At 32.0% G+C, this 14,802-nt stretch overlaps 1 protein-coding gene across 1 annotated transcript in view; it reads left to right on the top strand.

Moving 5' to 3' along the window:
• LOC149796829 (transforming growth factor-beta-induced protein ig-h3-like) overlaps positions 1-3,870 on the top strand; it is a 205,823-nt gene extending 201,953 nt beyond the window's left edge. Inside the window, exon 14 of the mRNA XM_089960290.1 lies at positions 3,417-3,870. Coding sequence (XP_089816416.1) covers positions 3,417-3,650 — 234 coding nt within the window. The 3' untranslated portion in view covers positions 3,651-3,870. The remainder of the gene's footprint in view (positions 1-3,416) is intronic.
• The last annotated feature ends 10,932 nt before the right edge of the window (positions 3,871-14,802 follow it).

Genomic DNA, 14,802 nt, shown 5'->3' with positions numbered 1-14,802 from the left:
TGTAGTAATTTTTAACTGGGGTTTGAAAATTATGATGTGCTTTTTCTATATTATTTTTTTAATGTTTTGGCTGAGTTTTTACACACACAAGCACGCACGCACGCACGCATGCACGCACGCACACACACACACACACACACACACACACACACACACACACACACACACACACACACACACACACAGAGCAGCATTCCCTATCAACTAGGCTCTTAATTATAATGATATCCTAGTTTATGAAGTGTTAGTAAAATTATGTTTTAGATACATTATAAGGCAGCCTACTCTCTGTTTGCCATAGACAGCATTATAAAAAGGAATTAATGTCTGTGTGTGTGTGTATATTAATTTGATATACCAATACAGTTATTAATATGCATATATAAACAATGTTTCAATAGTAGGCTATGAATTTTATTGATCATTGATGAATTTCCACTAATTGATCATTAAGGGCATAATATAATAATGAAAAAATATGTAACATTTTCTAATGAATTAAACATGTTACACAATTTCATTGAAATCCTTTCTGCATTCCCTTTTCTTCTCCCTTTCTCTCAGTTTCTCTGTCTCTCTTTGTGATTGGCTGTCTCTCTCATGCATGAAGGACAAATTATGCAGAAATTGGTAGAGAGAGAGAGAGAGAGAGAGAGAGAGAGAGAGAGAGAGAGAGAGAGAGAGAGAGAGAGAGAGAGAGAGAGAGAGAGAGAGAGAGAGAGAGAGAGAGAGAGAGAGAGAGAGAGAGAGAGAGAGAGAGAGAGAGAGAGAGAGAGAGAGAGAGAGAGAGAGAGAGAGAGAGAGAGAGAGAGAAAGAAAAGATTTGGGATTGTTTGAAACTTTTGAAACAGAACTTTCACCAAGTAATCTACAAGAACCTGGGTCATTGTGTGTACACTTTCCATGTCATTTATCTACATTGTTCACAACACCAGTGACACAAAGTTGCAAAAGCCTGTTGAGACTAGACAGTAAATTTCTTGGTCAGGAGGCACACAGATATTGTAATCTATTTCAAGCCTGTTGTTTGTTTTTTTTAAAACATAAAATGAGGTTTTAAAAATTAAAATTGTCAAAGGCCATTTATCCTTCATTCTCTCTCACTATGTTGTTTGGTCAGGCATAACTGACCAACAGAGAAACAAATGGATTGACAGTAACTAAAAAGCTCTTATAGTAATTTTTCCAACACCCCGTAAAATCTCTCTGTCTCAGTCTCTCTCTCTTTGTGTTTTGTTTGCTTTCTCTCACTTGTTTGGTCTCTCAGCACATCAGTTTTATCACATCTCTTTCTATCTCTCACTCTCTCTTGCTGGACCATCGTAGCATGATACGGGGCAAACATCTGCAAATAAATGAGTGAATCAGTTTTGCACCCATTTCATGCAGTGATTTCTCTGGACCAATAAATGATGGTAAAAGTTACAGTCAAACTGATTAACACAAAGGCGAAAGAGAGATGTTGAGTAAAAACAATGCTATGGTAGGTTGCAGTGTTAATTAGATGACAATAATAAAATGACAATAATTACTTAGATTAACATCTAAATGTTTGAATTACCTCGTGTTGGTTCATCATTTCACGTAGTTTGTATTCCAAACTTAAATACACTCACCAGCAAGTGAATGGATTTGCATTTACTGTAACCATACTATGTTTGTTGTGTTCTACTTTCTTCATTTAAACCATCATTCATCTTTAAATCATAAGTTTATCTTATATTCATTTAATAAATATGAATGAAAATAGAAGTTCAAGGAAAGAAAAGAAGCACCTTATCAATTTGCAAAGTAGGATTTTGAATAGCTGCAAAAAGCACAGAACCACATTTTGTAGTGGACACTCTGGGCAGAGATGTGAAGAGTTCATTCACCCAGTCAATACACAGTTGCCTGTCATCAATCCTAGCTCTTTCAGAAGGCAAATATGAGTATTTGTATGTGATATAAATAATATATATGTATAGTATGCATGCTGTATCTTTGATATACCACTCTTATAAATTTTTCATTAAAAGGAAACTTGCATGCCTCATTTCACTTTAATGAAAACTTTATACATATTCTTGAAAATGTGTGCTGCTGATTCTATGCCTATAGATCAATTATGAATTTCCACTCATTAATCGTCAGTGACGTATGAAAATAATGATAAAAAGTATTAATAATCCCCATTTTCTAAATTAATTTACACAATTTTATTGCACTCCTTTCTGTTTTCTGTTCCCCCTCCCCTCTCATACAAAAGGGACAAAATACACAAACATCTGGTGTGAGAGAAAAAGAATTTGGGCTTGATGAAAACCTTGAAACTGAATTTACACCAAGTAACCTACAAGTATATGGTTTGTTGTAATGGTATGTGTACACTGTCCTTGGGATTTATTTACAGTGTTTATATAATCAATGATACAAAGATGCAATAGCCTGTTGACAATATACTGTAAATTTCTTGGTTACAAGGCACACATACTGTAATGTATTGAATGCTTTATTGTTGTTGATGATGTTGTTTATTTAACCTATTATTTAAAAAAAATGTTTTAAAAATTGATTGCTATTAATTAATTATGAAAATATCTAAAGGTTGCCTTTCTCTCTCTCTCACTGGACTAGCATAGCAAGGAATGGGTCAAAAATCCATGAAAAGACATCCATATAAAATTTTCACTTTGAATTTTGCTTGTGTCATATGATGACATCTCTGGAACTATGAATGATGGCAAATGATAGGTCAAACTGACCAACGAAAGAGAGACAGACAGACAGACAGAGAGAGGCAGAGAATTCTGTGGTTGATAGTAATGTTAATTAAAGCAGAATAATGACTTAGATCAACCATAAATATATTAAATATTTTAATTACCTCTTGTTTGATCGTCATTTCACTTAGTTTCTATGCTTCACTTATTTCCATGCGGTGGTACATGAAAGGCTGAGCGTTAGTGTTTGTAGTGCTCTACTTTCTTCATTAAAACCATATAAGTATGTCTTATATTGATTTAATCTATGTGAATAAAAATAGAAACTCAAAAACAAAAACAGTCAACTTATCAATATGCAAAGGTAAATACCAACAAAAGCACAAACTACATTTTGTAGCGAACACTTGGCAGGAATGTGAGGGGTCCATTCACTCGATAAATACACAGTTGCATGTAGTCAATCCTAACTCCCTTAAATCAGCAAATATGTGTATTTGTATGTGATATAATTAAAATATATGTCATGTATGTGCGATGTATCAATGATATACCACTGGTATAATTTTTTCATTAAAAGGAAACTTGGCAAGCCTCATTTCCTTTTAATGAAAAATTTATACATCTTGTGGTATATCATTATATATACATGTGTGTGTGTGTATATATATATATATATATATATATATGAAATATGTTTTGTCCTTTTTTCAGAACACCCTTCATCACATAGTGAATAAAATAATAATTTCCCGAGGAATTCCAGCAAATTCAATGCTACAGTTGCAGTCTATGCAAGGAGAACCAATCACTATATCTCAGGATGATAGTGGGAACTTTTACATCAATAAACACGCAAAAATTGTGGAAGTCAATATTATTGCTACAAATGGAATTTTGTTTAAGATTGATAGACTGCTTCAGTGTGTGTGCACTTCAAGTGGTTGAGAAAATAACTGATAATTAGACCATTTATTTATGGAATTGAAAAGCTCATCTGTTGTCATTAATTAAATATTTTAACTTCTAATCAGGAAGTGACAGTATCATTTGAATATTGTAACTTCTAATCAGGAAGTGACAGTATCATTTGAATATTGTAACTTCTAATCAGGAAGTGACAGTATCATTTGAATATTGTAACTTCTCATCAGGAAGTGACAGTATCATTTGAATATTGTAACTTCTCATCAGGAAGTGACAGTATCATTTGAATATTGTAACTTCTCATCAGGAAGTGACAGTATCATTTGAATATTGTAACTTCTAATCAGGAAGTGACAGTATCATTTGAATATTGTAACTTCTCATCAGGAAGTGACAGTATCATTTGAATATTGTAACTTCTAATCAGGAAGTGACAGTATCATTTGAATATTGTAACTTCTCATCAGGAAGTGACAGTATCATTTGAATATTGTAACTTCTAATCAGGAAGTGACAGTATCATTTGAATATTGTAACTTCTCATCAGGAAGTGACAGTATCATTTGAATATTGTAACTTCTCATCAGGAAGTGACAGTATCATTTGAATATTGTAACTTCTCATCAGGAAGTGACAGTATCATTTGAATATTGTAACTTCTCATCAGGAAGTGACAGTATCATTTGAATATTGTAACTTCTCATCAGGAAGTGACAGTATCATTTGATGGGTAACTTGTCTGAAAATAAGTGACCTCATTGAACTTCATACATATATAGTCAAAGAGCTATTTAGTTGTTCCTTGTATAAAGTTAAGCTCAAATTGTGACAAAATAAATAGTTATTTCCTCTACAGTCTGTTGAGATTGGCCATGATACTTAGTTGAAAGAAAATTGAAATAAAACCCCAACAGAATGCTAATAATTGCTATGTTGACTTTTTTCATCCTTGTAGCGTATGCTGAATTTTCTTGTGCACATTTTTTATTGCTGCTTCAATAAACATGAATAGTGTTGAAACTTTTTGTTAAAATCAGGAAGAACTGCTCTGATATTCTAACATGAATTAGCATTAGGTATGCAACGTCCTGGGCATCACGTCTTGTTCCTTGACTCAGTACACTAACCTCTTAATGCTGAGCGCCAAGCAAGGCAACTGTTAGTACCATTTTTAAGTCTTTGGTATGACTTGGCTGGGGATCGAACCCATGACCTCCCTCATCCGAGCAGATGCTCTAACCTCTATTCCATCGGAGCAGTTTGTATAATGCAATGTTTGTTGAACTCAGCCCAGCTGTCCTCCTTGCTAACATTGTATAATGCAATGCTTATTGAACTCAGACCAACTGTCTTCCTTGCCAACAGTGTATAATGCAATGCTGCATGAATTCAGTCCAGTTTCCATGGTAACTACACAATAATTCAAATGAGGCTTTCTACATTATTAGTAGTTCAATGGGATCACTGACATGCTTTAGGTTTGCCACGGAATCCACACTATTACAGGTTATATAAACCATTTATTAACGGCTGAATTTCCACCTCACAATCCACAATTTTTATATACTGATATGTCAATAACAGTTCCAAGGAAATGTATTACAATCGCATGTGATGATGCTAGCCTGATGTCTGTGGTCAAATTTAAGTTGAAAAATTAAAAACAGTTAAGTGTTACATGTAAATTGGTACTTATTTATGAAGGCTGATCAAAACATTCTATAATAAACATCACAAAGAAAAATTACTTAACTGTTTACACTAATTATTATTTGCAGTCCTTCTCAATGAAAACTTTTTGACTTAATACATTTTTTGGATGTTGTTTCCCATGTTGTTAACATGTGCAGTATCATGTGAAAGCAATCACAGTGACCCAGTGATTGTATTCCTTAGTTATTCTCTGCTGTTGTAATGGTTTTCCCCATAATGATTCTTTCAATTTTGAAGAAAGAAAAGAAGTCCCAAGGAGCTAAATTTTGGTTGTTTGATGGGTGATTTAGGGTTTTCATGGCAATTGTTTTGTAAGACATGCTTTATAAACTTGTGTGTGAATGCAGATGTGTTATTGCAACATGGAGCCACCCCTCAGTTGGTCTGGACACATTTTTGCAAATTATACATCTCACATAAATTATAGCAGTGGTAATAATACAGTTCTGAGTAGTGTGATGACAATAGAGTTTTATTTTTGTCAATGGTACCTCAGTGCATCCACTCCAAGTTTTATTTTTGTCAATGGTACCTCAGTGCATCCACTCCAAGTTTTATTTTTGTCAATGGAACCTCAGTGCATGCATCCACTCCAAACACTCCAGATGCGTCTCTACATTTCACTTTGTCATGGGGTTATCCAATTAGTACATGCTATTTGGTATTAACTGTTTGGTATGTTGTACACTGGAAAACTGTACTTCTGAGTGCATGGCGGATTTCAGATCCCCTTTAGCAAATTCAGCCAAATATCACTTTGAGCTAAGTCAGTCTATTATGGAGTCTGTGGTAAAGTTTGGATGCTGTATTCCTTCAGGAAATTTGACTGGGCAATCTGGTCCTCCCATTTCCTCTGCACTTTTATATGAACTAGAGAAACTTTCTGCCACCTGATTGACAGTTAAATGTCTTATGTTACGTGTTTAGGCTCTAATAAACAGTAAAAAAAAGAAAGAGTGAAGTCAACAAGCTTTGAAAAATTTAACAACTAATTTAATTCCCTAGAAAAACAATGTAAAAATGAAAAAATAAGAACTTATGGTTTTAAGAATCAAATCCAAAACTAATTCAAGATTAATCCATGAATTAAATTTTCGACGTCCTAGTAATGAAATGTTCTAATGAATTCAAGTTCGAGTCGCAATGAAAAATCCAAAATGGAAGACAATGACATATGCTTTAGCCTTTACAGTACAGATGTGTCTACAGTTCTTTGCTGATTCACAAACAATATTCTAGTGTTTGAATTTCCAAATAAAATTTAAAGAAATGTCTATCCCAAAAATTCTGTATGAGCACTCAAATATTTTCAGGAAAAAGAATAAATCTTTTAGAATCCAAATAATTTGAATAAAAATTAAAATGTCCAGTTGACTGGTTATCTGGTGATCTATAATTATGTACAGAAGACATTGTGTATTGGTGACAAAAGTTGCTCCTAATTGCAGTTGTTTAACATCATTAAATGTTAATCAATCTTTGAATGCAGCATGTTAGCAGTGGACAAAAATATAAAATGTTGATTGTTGTAGCATGCAAGAGTGAAGAGACTCAAAGCATAGTGTCTACTATTATAACATCAATGCAGTTCAGAACCATATATATATATATATACATATATATATATATATATATATATATATAATCATCATCCTTTAATCACAACATTTTTGTGTGAATTAAATTGCTGCAAAAGTTACTCTTCTGTTTACTTGTTTAAATTCTATACTCGCTTATATTTAGTGATTTGAGGTCTCTGATAATGGATGCCTGGATAATCCATGCTAAACTGTAGTAAATTTCAATGTTGATTTTTTATAGGATATAAATTTGGAAAAATAATTATTTCCTTTTGTCAGATAATCTATGCATAAAGTGCTATAATTAAAAAATAAATATGCATTACTGATAATACTAAAGTCATGTCATTAAATATACATTATTAATAATACTGAAGTAATGTCATTAAATATGCAATAATAATAATAATACTTAAGTCATGTCATTAAATATGAATTAATAATAATATTGAAGTAGTCATTAAAATATGCATTAATAATAATACTGAAGTAGTCATTAAATATGCATAAATAATACTAAAGTCATGTCATTAAATATGCATTAATAATAATACTGAAGTAGTCATTAAATATGCATTAATAATAATACTAAAGTCATTTCATTAAATATGCATTAATAATAATATTGAAGTAGTCATTAAATATGCATTAATAATAATACTGAAGCAATGCCATTAAATATGCATTAATAATAATACTGAAGTAGTCATTAAATATGCATTAATAATAATACTGAAGTAGTCATTAAATATGCATAAATAATACTAAAGTCATGTCATTAAATATGCAATAATAATAATAATACTTAAGTCATGTCATTAAATATGAATTAATAATAATATTGAAGTAGTCATTAAAATATGCATTAATAATAATACTGAAGTAGTCATTAAATATGCATAAATAATACTAAAGTCATGTCATTAAATATGCATTAATAATAATACTGAAGTAGTCATTAAATATGCATTAATAATAATACTAAAGTCATTTCATTAAATATGCATTAATAATAATACTGAAGTAGTCATTAAATATGCATTAATAATAATACTGAAGCAATGCCATTAAATATGCATTAATAATAATACTGAAGTAGTCATTAAATATGCATTAATAATAATACTGAAGTAGTCATTAAATATGCATTAATAATAATACTGAAGTAGTCATTAAATATGCATTAATAATAATACTGAAGCAATGCCATTAAATATGCATTAATAATAATATTGAAGTAGTCATTAAATATGCATTAATAATAATACTGAAGTAGTCATTAAATATGCATAAATAATACTAAAGTCATGTCATTAAATATGCATTAATAATAATACTAAAGTCATGTCATTATTGTCCTCTGTTGGGATAAGTTAATCACTTCAAGACATCTGCCTATCCACACCACATAGATTGTATTATTCAACAAAAGTGACAAATTTTGCTACTGTTTGCTTTTCTTACATACCTTTGATATGCCGTTTTGAAGGTTTCATCTCTTTTTTCCATTTTATATGCTGAAGCTAGAGAAATAGCCCTTTATCTTAATTGTTATTTTTAACATTATTCATTAATTATTTCTTGTTACTGCTATAGTTCATCAACCATTCAGATTATTTTCATGCCCTTGCTATTTTATAAAGTTAACTTTCCAAATGTTTATTGTTTTTAGTTGTTGATATTACCAGTTGCTTTTGTATTTTAGCAATATCAGTTGCACCTCTTTTGGAATTTGTTCATGCATCATAGTGCTTTTTTTCCTCATTATCCATAAATGAAAATAGAAAATGTATCATTTATGTGTAATGAAAATAGAAAATGTATCATTTATGTGTAATGAAAATAGAAAATGCAGCATTTATGTGTAATGCATTCTTTGACATATCTCTGGCTCTCCTTTGGTGATGACAAATTTATTGGTATCATTTTTCATTTTAATATTTGCATACCCTCCCATTTCTTTGTAACCCCAATCCAATTTTAAAAACAAAGGGCATCAGTGTTATATAAATGTACAAAACTTGGTCATTTCATTCATTAATTTATAATTTCTAACATGATTTTTGCCAGGGGGTCCCAAACACTCTTGTCATTTTGAATATAAACAGGAGTTTCTTTAGTAACACAGTCACCATTTTGAATGGGTGAGTCTATGTTTTCAAGTAACAGATTTGATGCAGTTCACCATCTTTGATAATATCAATAATTCTTTAAATTTTTGAACACATATATACAAGAGTTCCTCTTGTCTATTCAATTTGTTTTAGAAATGTTAAAACTAGACATTAAAAATATTGGATACAGATGACACAGTTTTTACTGAAATGGACTATTCCTGAAATCAGAAAAGGAGAGTGAGCAATTTATTGTTCATTTACCTTGAGAGCTTCCATTTGGTTTGAAATGCCAATAAGTTCACAATGAATGGAAACCTGTGGCAAGTCAGGTTAGAAATTATAAATTGATGAATGAAATTATTTTGTTTTGGTGCATTTGTTTATATCCATGATGTTTTTTTGTTTTTAAAATTGGTTGGGAGGTACAAACAAATGGGTGGGTGTGCAAATACTATAGTAATACAGTATGTTAGTGTTGTTGTTTGTTTTTTAAAGTTGCTGTTGTTTACTTTTAATATTCAAAGTTTACTACATAGTAAAATCATTTGTGCATTTAAATACTTATTCTCAGATTAAAAATTGGCCTTAAAGGAGTTAGTTTTTTTCTCAAGGGGAAGCAAAAGATTATGTTTGGAGAGTCAAAAGATACACATTTAGCTTCAGTCATGTACAAGGTCAGTTTCTTTCTAAAATATAATTTAAAAATCAGCTTTTTTAAATCTGATATCCATATTACTTAGAAAGGCTGAATTTTTAAAGTAAAAATATGTTGAATATTGTCAGGCAAGGATATTAAATATTTATAAATATTTTGTAACAATAAAATTAGCCTAACCAAATTTGCATATTTAACACTACCAGCCAAATTTGCATGTTTAACAATATGAATGAAATTTGCACAATTACATTAAATTTGCTTGTTGCGTGTGTAAATATGACAGCCATTCATAATTTAATTCACTGCTAGTGCCAATCTAATTATTGAAGTTATATAACTTTTTATATCTGATGTTTTGTGTCTTGTGTTTTCATTATTCTATGTACATATTTCTGAATACAAAATGAAAATAGAGTTCTATCAATATTCTATGTCTCAATTTTATACCATATTTACCTGTCTATATCACACCTAAATGCAAAATGAAAATAGAGTTCCATCAATATTCTATGTCTCAATTTTATACCATATTTACCTGTCTATATCACACCTAAATGCAAAATGAAAATAGAGTTCGATCAATATTCTATGTCTCAATTTTATACCATATTTACCTGTCTATATCACACCTAAATGCAAAAGAAAGCAGATTTTGATCTAATATAGCATAATGTGCCAACAGATCTTGGTCTATATTGTTTGTTTATTAATAATTTAAAGTAAACATCTTAGACCATGATTTCCAATAATGCAACAGCAGATCTGTGTCTGAATATAAGTTTCTGCTATCAGCCAATCAGAAACAAGATTCAAAAGGATGTCATTTGTGATTGGTCAACACAGTGTCTCTGTTTTAAGAGTTTTATGATTTCCAGGCAAGTCTCTGTAGTCACAAAACTTTTTGAGCATAAAAATTGAACTCAAACTCAAGTTGTGAAAATCTTAAGATCACTGAAATTTATAACCTTTATATTTGTATGCCTCCATTTTCATTGCAAGCAAAGTTTTATAAGAATAAAATTTAAAAAACAAGGGCACACATACAATTTCTGTGCTCAGAAAGTTTTTTTGTATTACTGGACCAGGTATGACAGGGCTGGAATTGTGTTTTTCACAGTTGTGTGTGAACATTTAAATGTAGCATGAATCATTTTTTATGATAAACCCATTGGATTTCAATATGGATGTTCAATCTGTATTTCTGTATTGCACACCTACACTGGAACTATTTAGGTGCTTTCACTAATATCCATACATCAGTATTCTTAGATGCCTGAATTGAATTTGAATATATCCCAATCTATTTTGAATTTCATTCACACTGTATAACTAAAACTATTTGGAAAGATTTAAAAGAGAGGGATTGTAATAAGAAGACCTCTCAACCCTTATGATTCGACTGTAATGTTATAAGCTGTCAACTGTAACCTGTCAACCCTTATGACTTGACTGTAGTGATTTAACCTGTCAACTGTAACCTGTCAACCCTTATGACTTGACTGTAGTGATTTAACCTGTCAACTGTAACCTGTCAACCCTTATGATTCGACTGTAATGTTATAAGCTGTCAATTGTAACTTATCAACCCTTATGACTTGACTGTAATGATTTAACCTGTCAACTGTAACCTGTCAACCCTTATGACTTGACTGTAGTGATTTAACCTGTCCACTGTAACCTGTCAACCCTTATGACTTGACTGTAACAACTTAACCTGTCAACTGTAACTTCTCAACCATATGACTTAACTGTAAACTATAATCTGACAACCTTTATGACTTGACTGTAACAATTTAACCTGTCAACTGTAACCTATCAACCCTTATGACTTGATGCTAACTATTTAACTTGTCAACTGTAACCTGTCAACCCTTATGATTTGACTGTAATGATTTAACCTGTCAATTGTAACCTGTTAACCCTTATGACTTCACTGTAACAATTTAACCTGTCAATCCTGCTGATTTTACTGTAAGTCTTGCTGAAATCCAGATATTGGCTTGCCAGGGTTTGGTCTGGATCTTGGTTTTCATATTAGATTCAGTGGAGCTGGTCAGGGAACCAAAATAATCTTACAACCACTCCAGTGGCCTAGTGGTTAGAGCATCCACCTTGGATGCGAGAGGTCATGGGTTCATACTCTGAACGAGTCATACCAAAGACTTATAAAAATGGTACTAGCAGCTGCCTTGCATGGCGCTCAGCATTAAGAGGTTAGTGCTAGGACTGGCCAGCCTGGTGTCAGGATAATGTGATGGATGGGACATCATGCTACATGTCTTTGGCATGATGCCCCAGGTGCTAGACGTCACTATAAGCTGTCACACTTAAGACATTTTAGCATTATGACTGAAAAATTGTTAAAAACATTTTAGCATTATGACTGAAAAATTGTTAAAAATTCAAAACACACACACACACATACACTAATCTTACAGGAATACTGTAGATGCTTTAATCTGCCATGTTTTTTTAAGTAAGGTGCCTGCATGATCAAGATTTTACATTATACCTCGATCTTGAAATGTTGTCCAGCAAATGAAAATATATTAAAGGGAGACAATTAAATTTTTGTAAAGTGCCACAACAGACAACATAGATGTATAACAAGAAATATCAGATTCTTCATTGTGCTTGGCAATGCAACAATCACGTTTATTGGACATCATGTTGTGTCAGTTGGTGCACTTCTTACAGTGGTATAAATGATTTTCACCACCACAAGATATTAAAAACAGCCAAGGTTATGGTGAGTTGAGACATATCGTAAGGAAACATTGACTTCTATGATGTTCAGATTGCACTTTCTGGAACTGAAGTCGAGGTCATTAAGGTCGTTGCAAACTTTCTAGTTGAACACATTGTTGCATCACTGCATCAGATTATACTTCTGGGCATTTTAAATGCATGTTTTCCAAGTCAACAATTGTTGTTGTTGTGGGGTTTAACACCATTTTTCAGCACATGTTAGGCTATGCAAGGCGGCCAGTATTAATGGTGGAGGAAGAACCCGGGAAAACCCCGGGAAGAACCACCGACCCATGAGAAGATACTAGCACTCTTTTTCACATACCCACATTGGCCGAATCCTAGACTCAAACCCATCCAGACAGAGGTGAGATGGCAGTGACCTTTAATGGAGAGTGCTTTAGACCACTTGGCCACTTGGTCTACAAGTCAACAATAGCAGTACATATTATTTCAGTGCATCTTAATGAAAAATATTGACTGCCTTACTGACAAACGTAAAGTTAGGGTTGACAGTCTGAATAATTACAAAACTGAATTCATCTTTCATTTTGAGCTGTGAAAAGAACTCATTTTATCTTTTATATGGATACATCTCAGCCTGTTGTGCATGACATATCATATCATAATATGATATATGAATGTTTCTTTCCTTTCCAATATAAGTACTTGCTCAATAATATAATCACTCTGCATATTTACCTCTTACATGTCTCATTTCATATTTACAGATGTAGGTCACATGGACTTGTATTATAAAATTGAGATTAAAGTTTTGTTGTTGCATACCTACCATATGTACTCACTTTTAAGTTGAGTAAAATTGCAAACAACAGTCTGCTGTAGCATAATGCATCTGCAGATCAGGGTCTATGTTGTTTGTTCCATTGATTACTCCTAATAAACTGCACAGACCCATATCTGATGCTACATTATGCAATGTCAGATCTGGGTCTATGCAGTTTTCAGTTGGACTGGTTTTATAAGTGAGTATATATGGTAAATTGGGGTATATTTTTTCTGATATTTTCCTTTGTCCCTTGCCATTCTCAGAAACATAGACTGCAATTAAAAAATACAGATTTTGCAAAATAGGCCTTGCTTGTTTATATTAGGAACATATCCAATGAATTTATAAATGTAGTTTACAATGAATTGTCTTTCCAAATGTCTTAAAATGTTTGTAGCTTAGTCAGCCTAATTTATATATTTAAGTAACGTGCTTTTGTTATACTAAACCCAGCATTGCAAATTTAATTCTAAATGATTAATTATCATGAAAATGTTACAGATTGCTTTTTGAAACAAGATTTATATTTTTACTGTCAATATTAATAAAACAAACGTTTTTCAAAACAGCTGATTAAGATAGGACAAGAGAAAACATTTGTTAAAATCTACAGTAGTTTGTGTGTTATTGGATACATATAAACACCCTGACTGGGAGGGTTTCCTCCTGATATGAGTGGTGTCTCCCATCTCTCCCATCGCCCACTGAAATCTCCCACATAGGCAAAATTATTATTGAAAATGCTATATTTTTCAGGGTGTTTTTACATTATGCTTCCAGTATAGTATATTTATGGTAACACTACCTGTGATCATGTGATTGTAAACTTGCTTAAATATGTAAAGACAATTTAGTTACTAAATGCAAGCAGCATAAAACAACATACCTTTGATTCTGTCAGCAGGGTTGGTTGGCTTTAGTGTTTGAAGTTTATCAATTTGGATTATACTTTCTGTGCTCAGAAGTAATTCCTAAAATAGTAAAGACATTAACTGATTATAGCTGATTTCTAAAGAGCTCAATCAACATAAAACTATTAGTTATTTCATGATCGTTGGGTTACCAAAGAACTCAAGTGGCATAAACCAGAGTCATTTTGGCTTCGATGTTTTAAAGTTTGTCTAGATGTCTAAGCATGTGTTATCTCCCAATGCTAAAATGCCATAATCTAAGCAAATGAATATCAAACAAAATTCAATAATTAACGTAAACAGGAATTTCATTGGTTGGAATTAAGTTAAAAAAGACACGAATATGCATTCTGCCCTTCCCATAAAGCTGGTTTTAACATTTGCTGTCGTGGCAAGAATGACATTACACATCTTGCAGAAACCCCATCTCATGAAGGATATTAAACATAAAAGACAATACACCATCACTGAAATCTTTTCTCATGGAATCTGCATCAAATGTGGATAATGATACATGTGCTGACCAACATAATTTCCCATTTATGGTAGCAGATCTGGTCAAATTTTGTGGTTGGTCAGTTTTTTCAGATCTGGTCAAAATAATGTTTCCTGACTCAGAAATCACACAAAAGTTCTCAAATGGGAGAAAGTTAATT

Source organism: Sinohyriopsis cumingii, chromosome 6 (assembly GCF_028554795.1).
Source record: "Sinohyriopsis cumingii isolate HCF-2022 chromosome 6, ASM2855479v2, whole genome shotgun sequence".
Lineage (NCBI taxonomy): Eukaryota > Metazoa > Mollusca > Bivalvia > Unionida > Unionidae > Sinohyriopsis > Sinohyriopsis cumingii.
The sequence above is the reverse complement of the archived record's forward strand: the minus strand, read 5'-3'. Positions and strand labels throughout refer to the sequence as shown.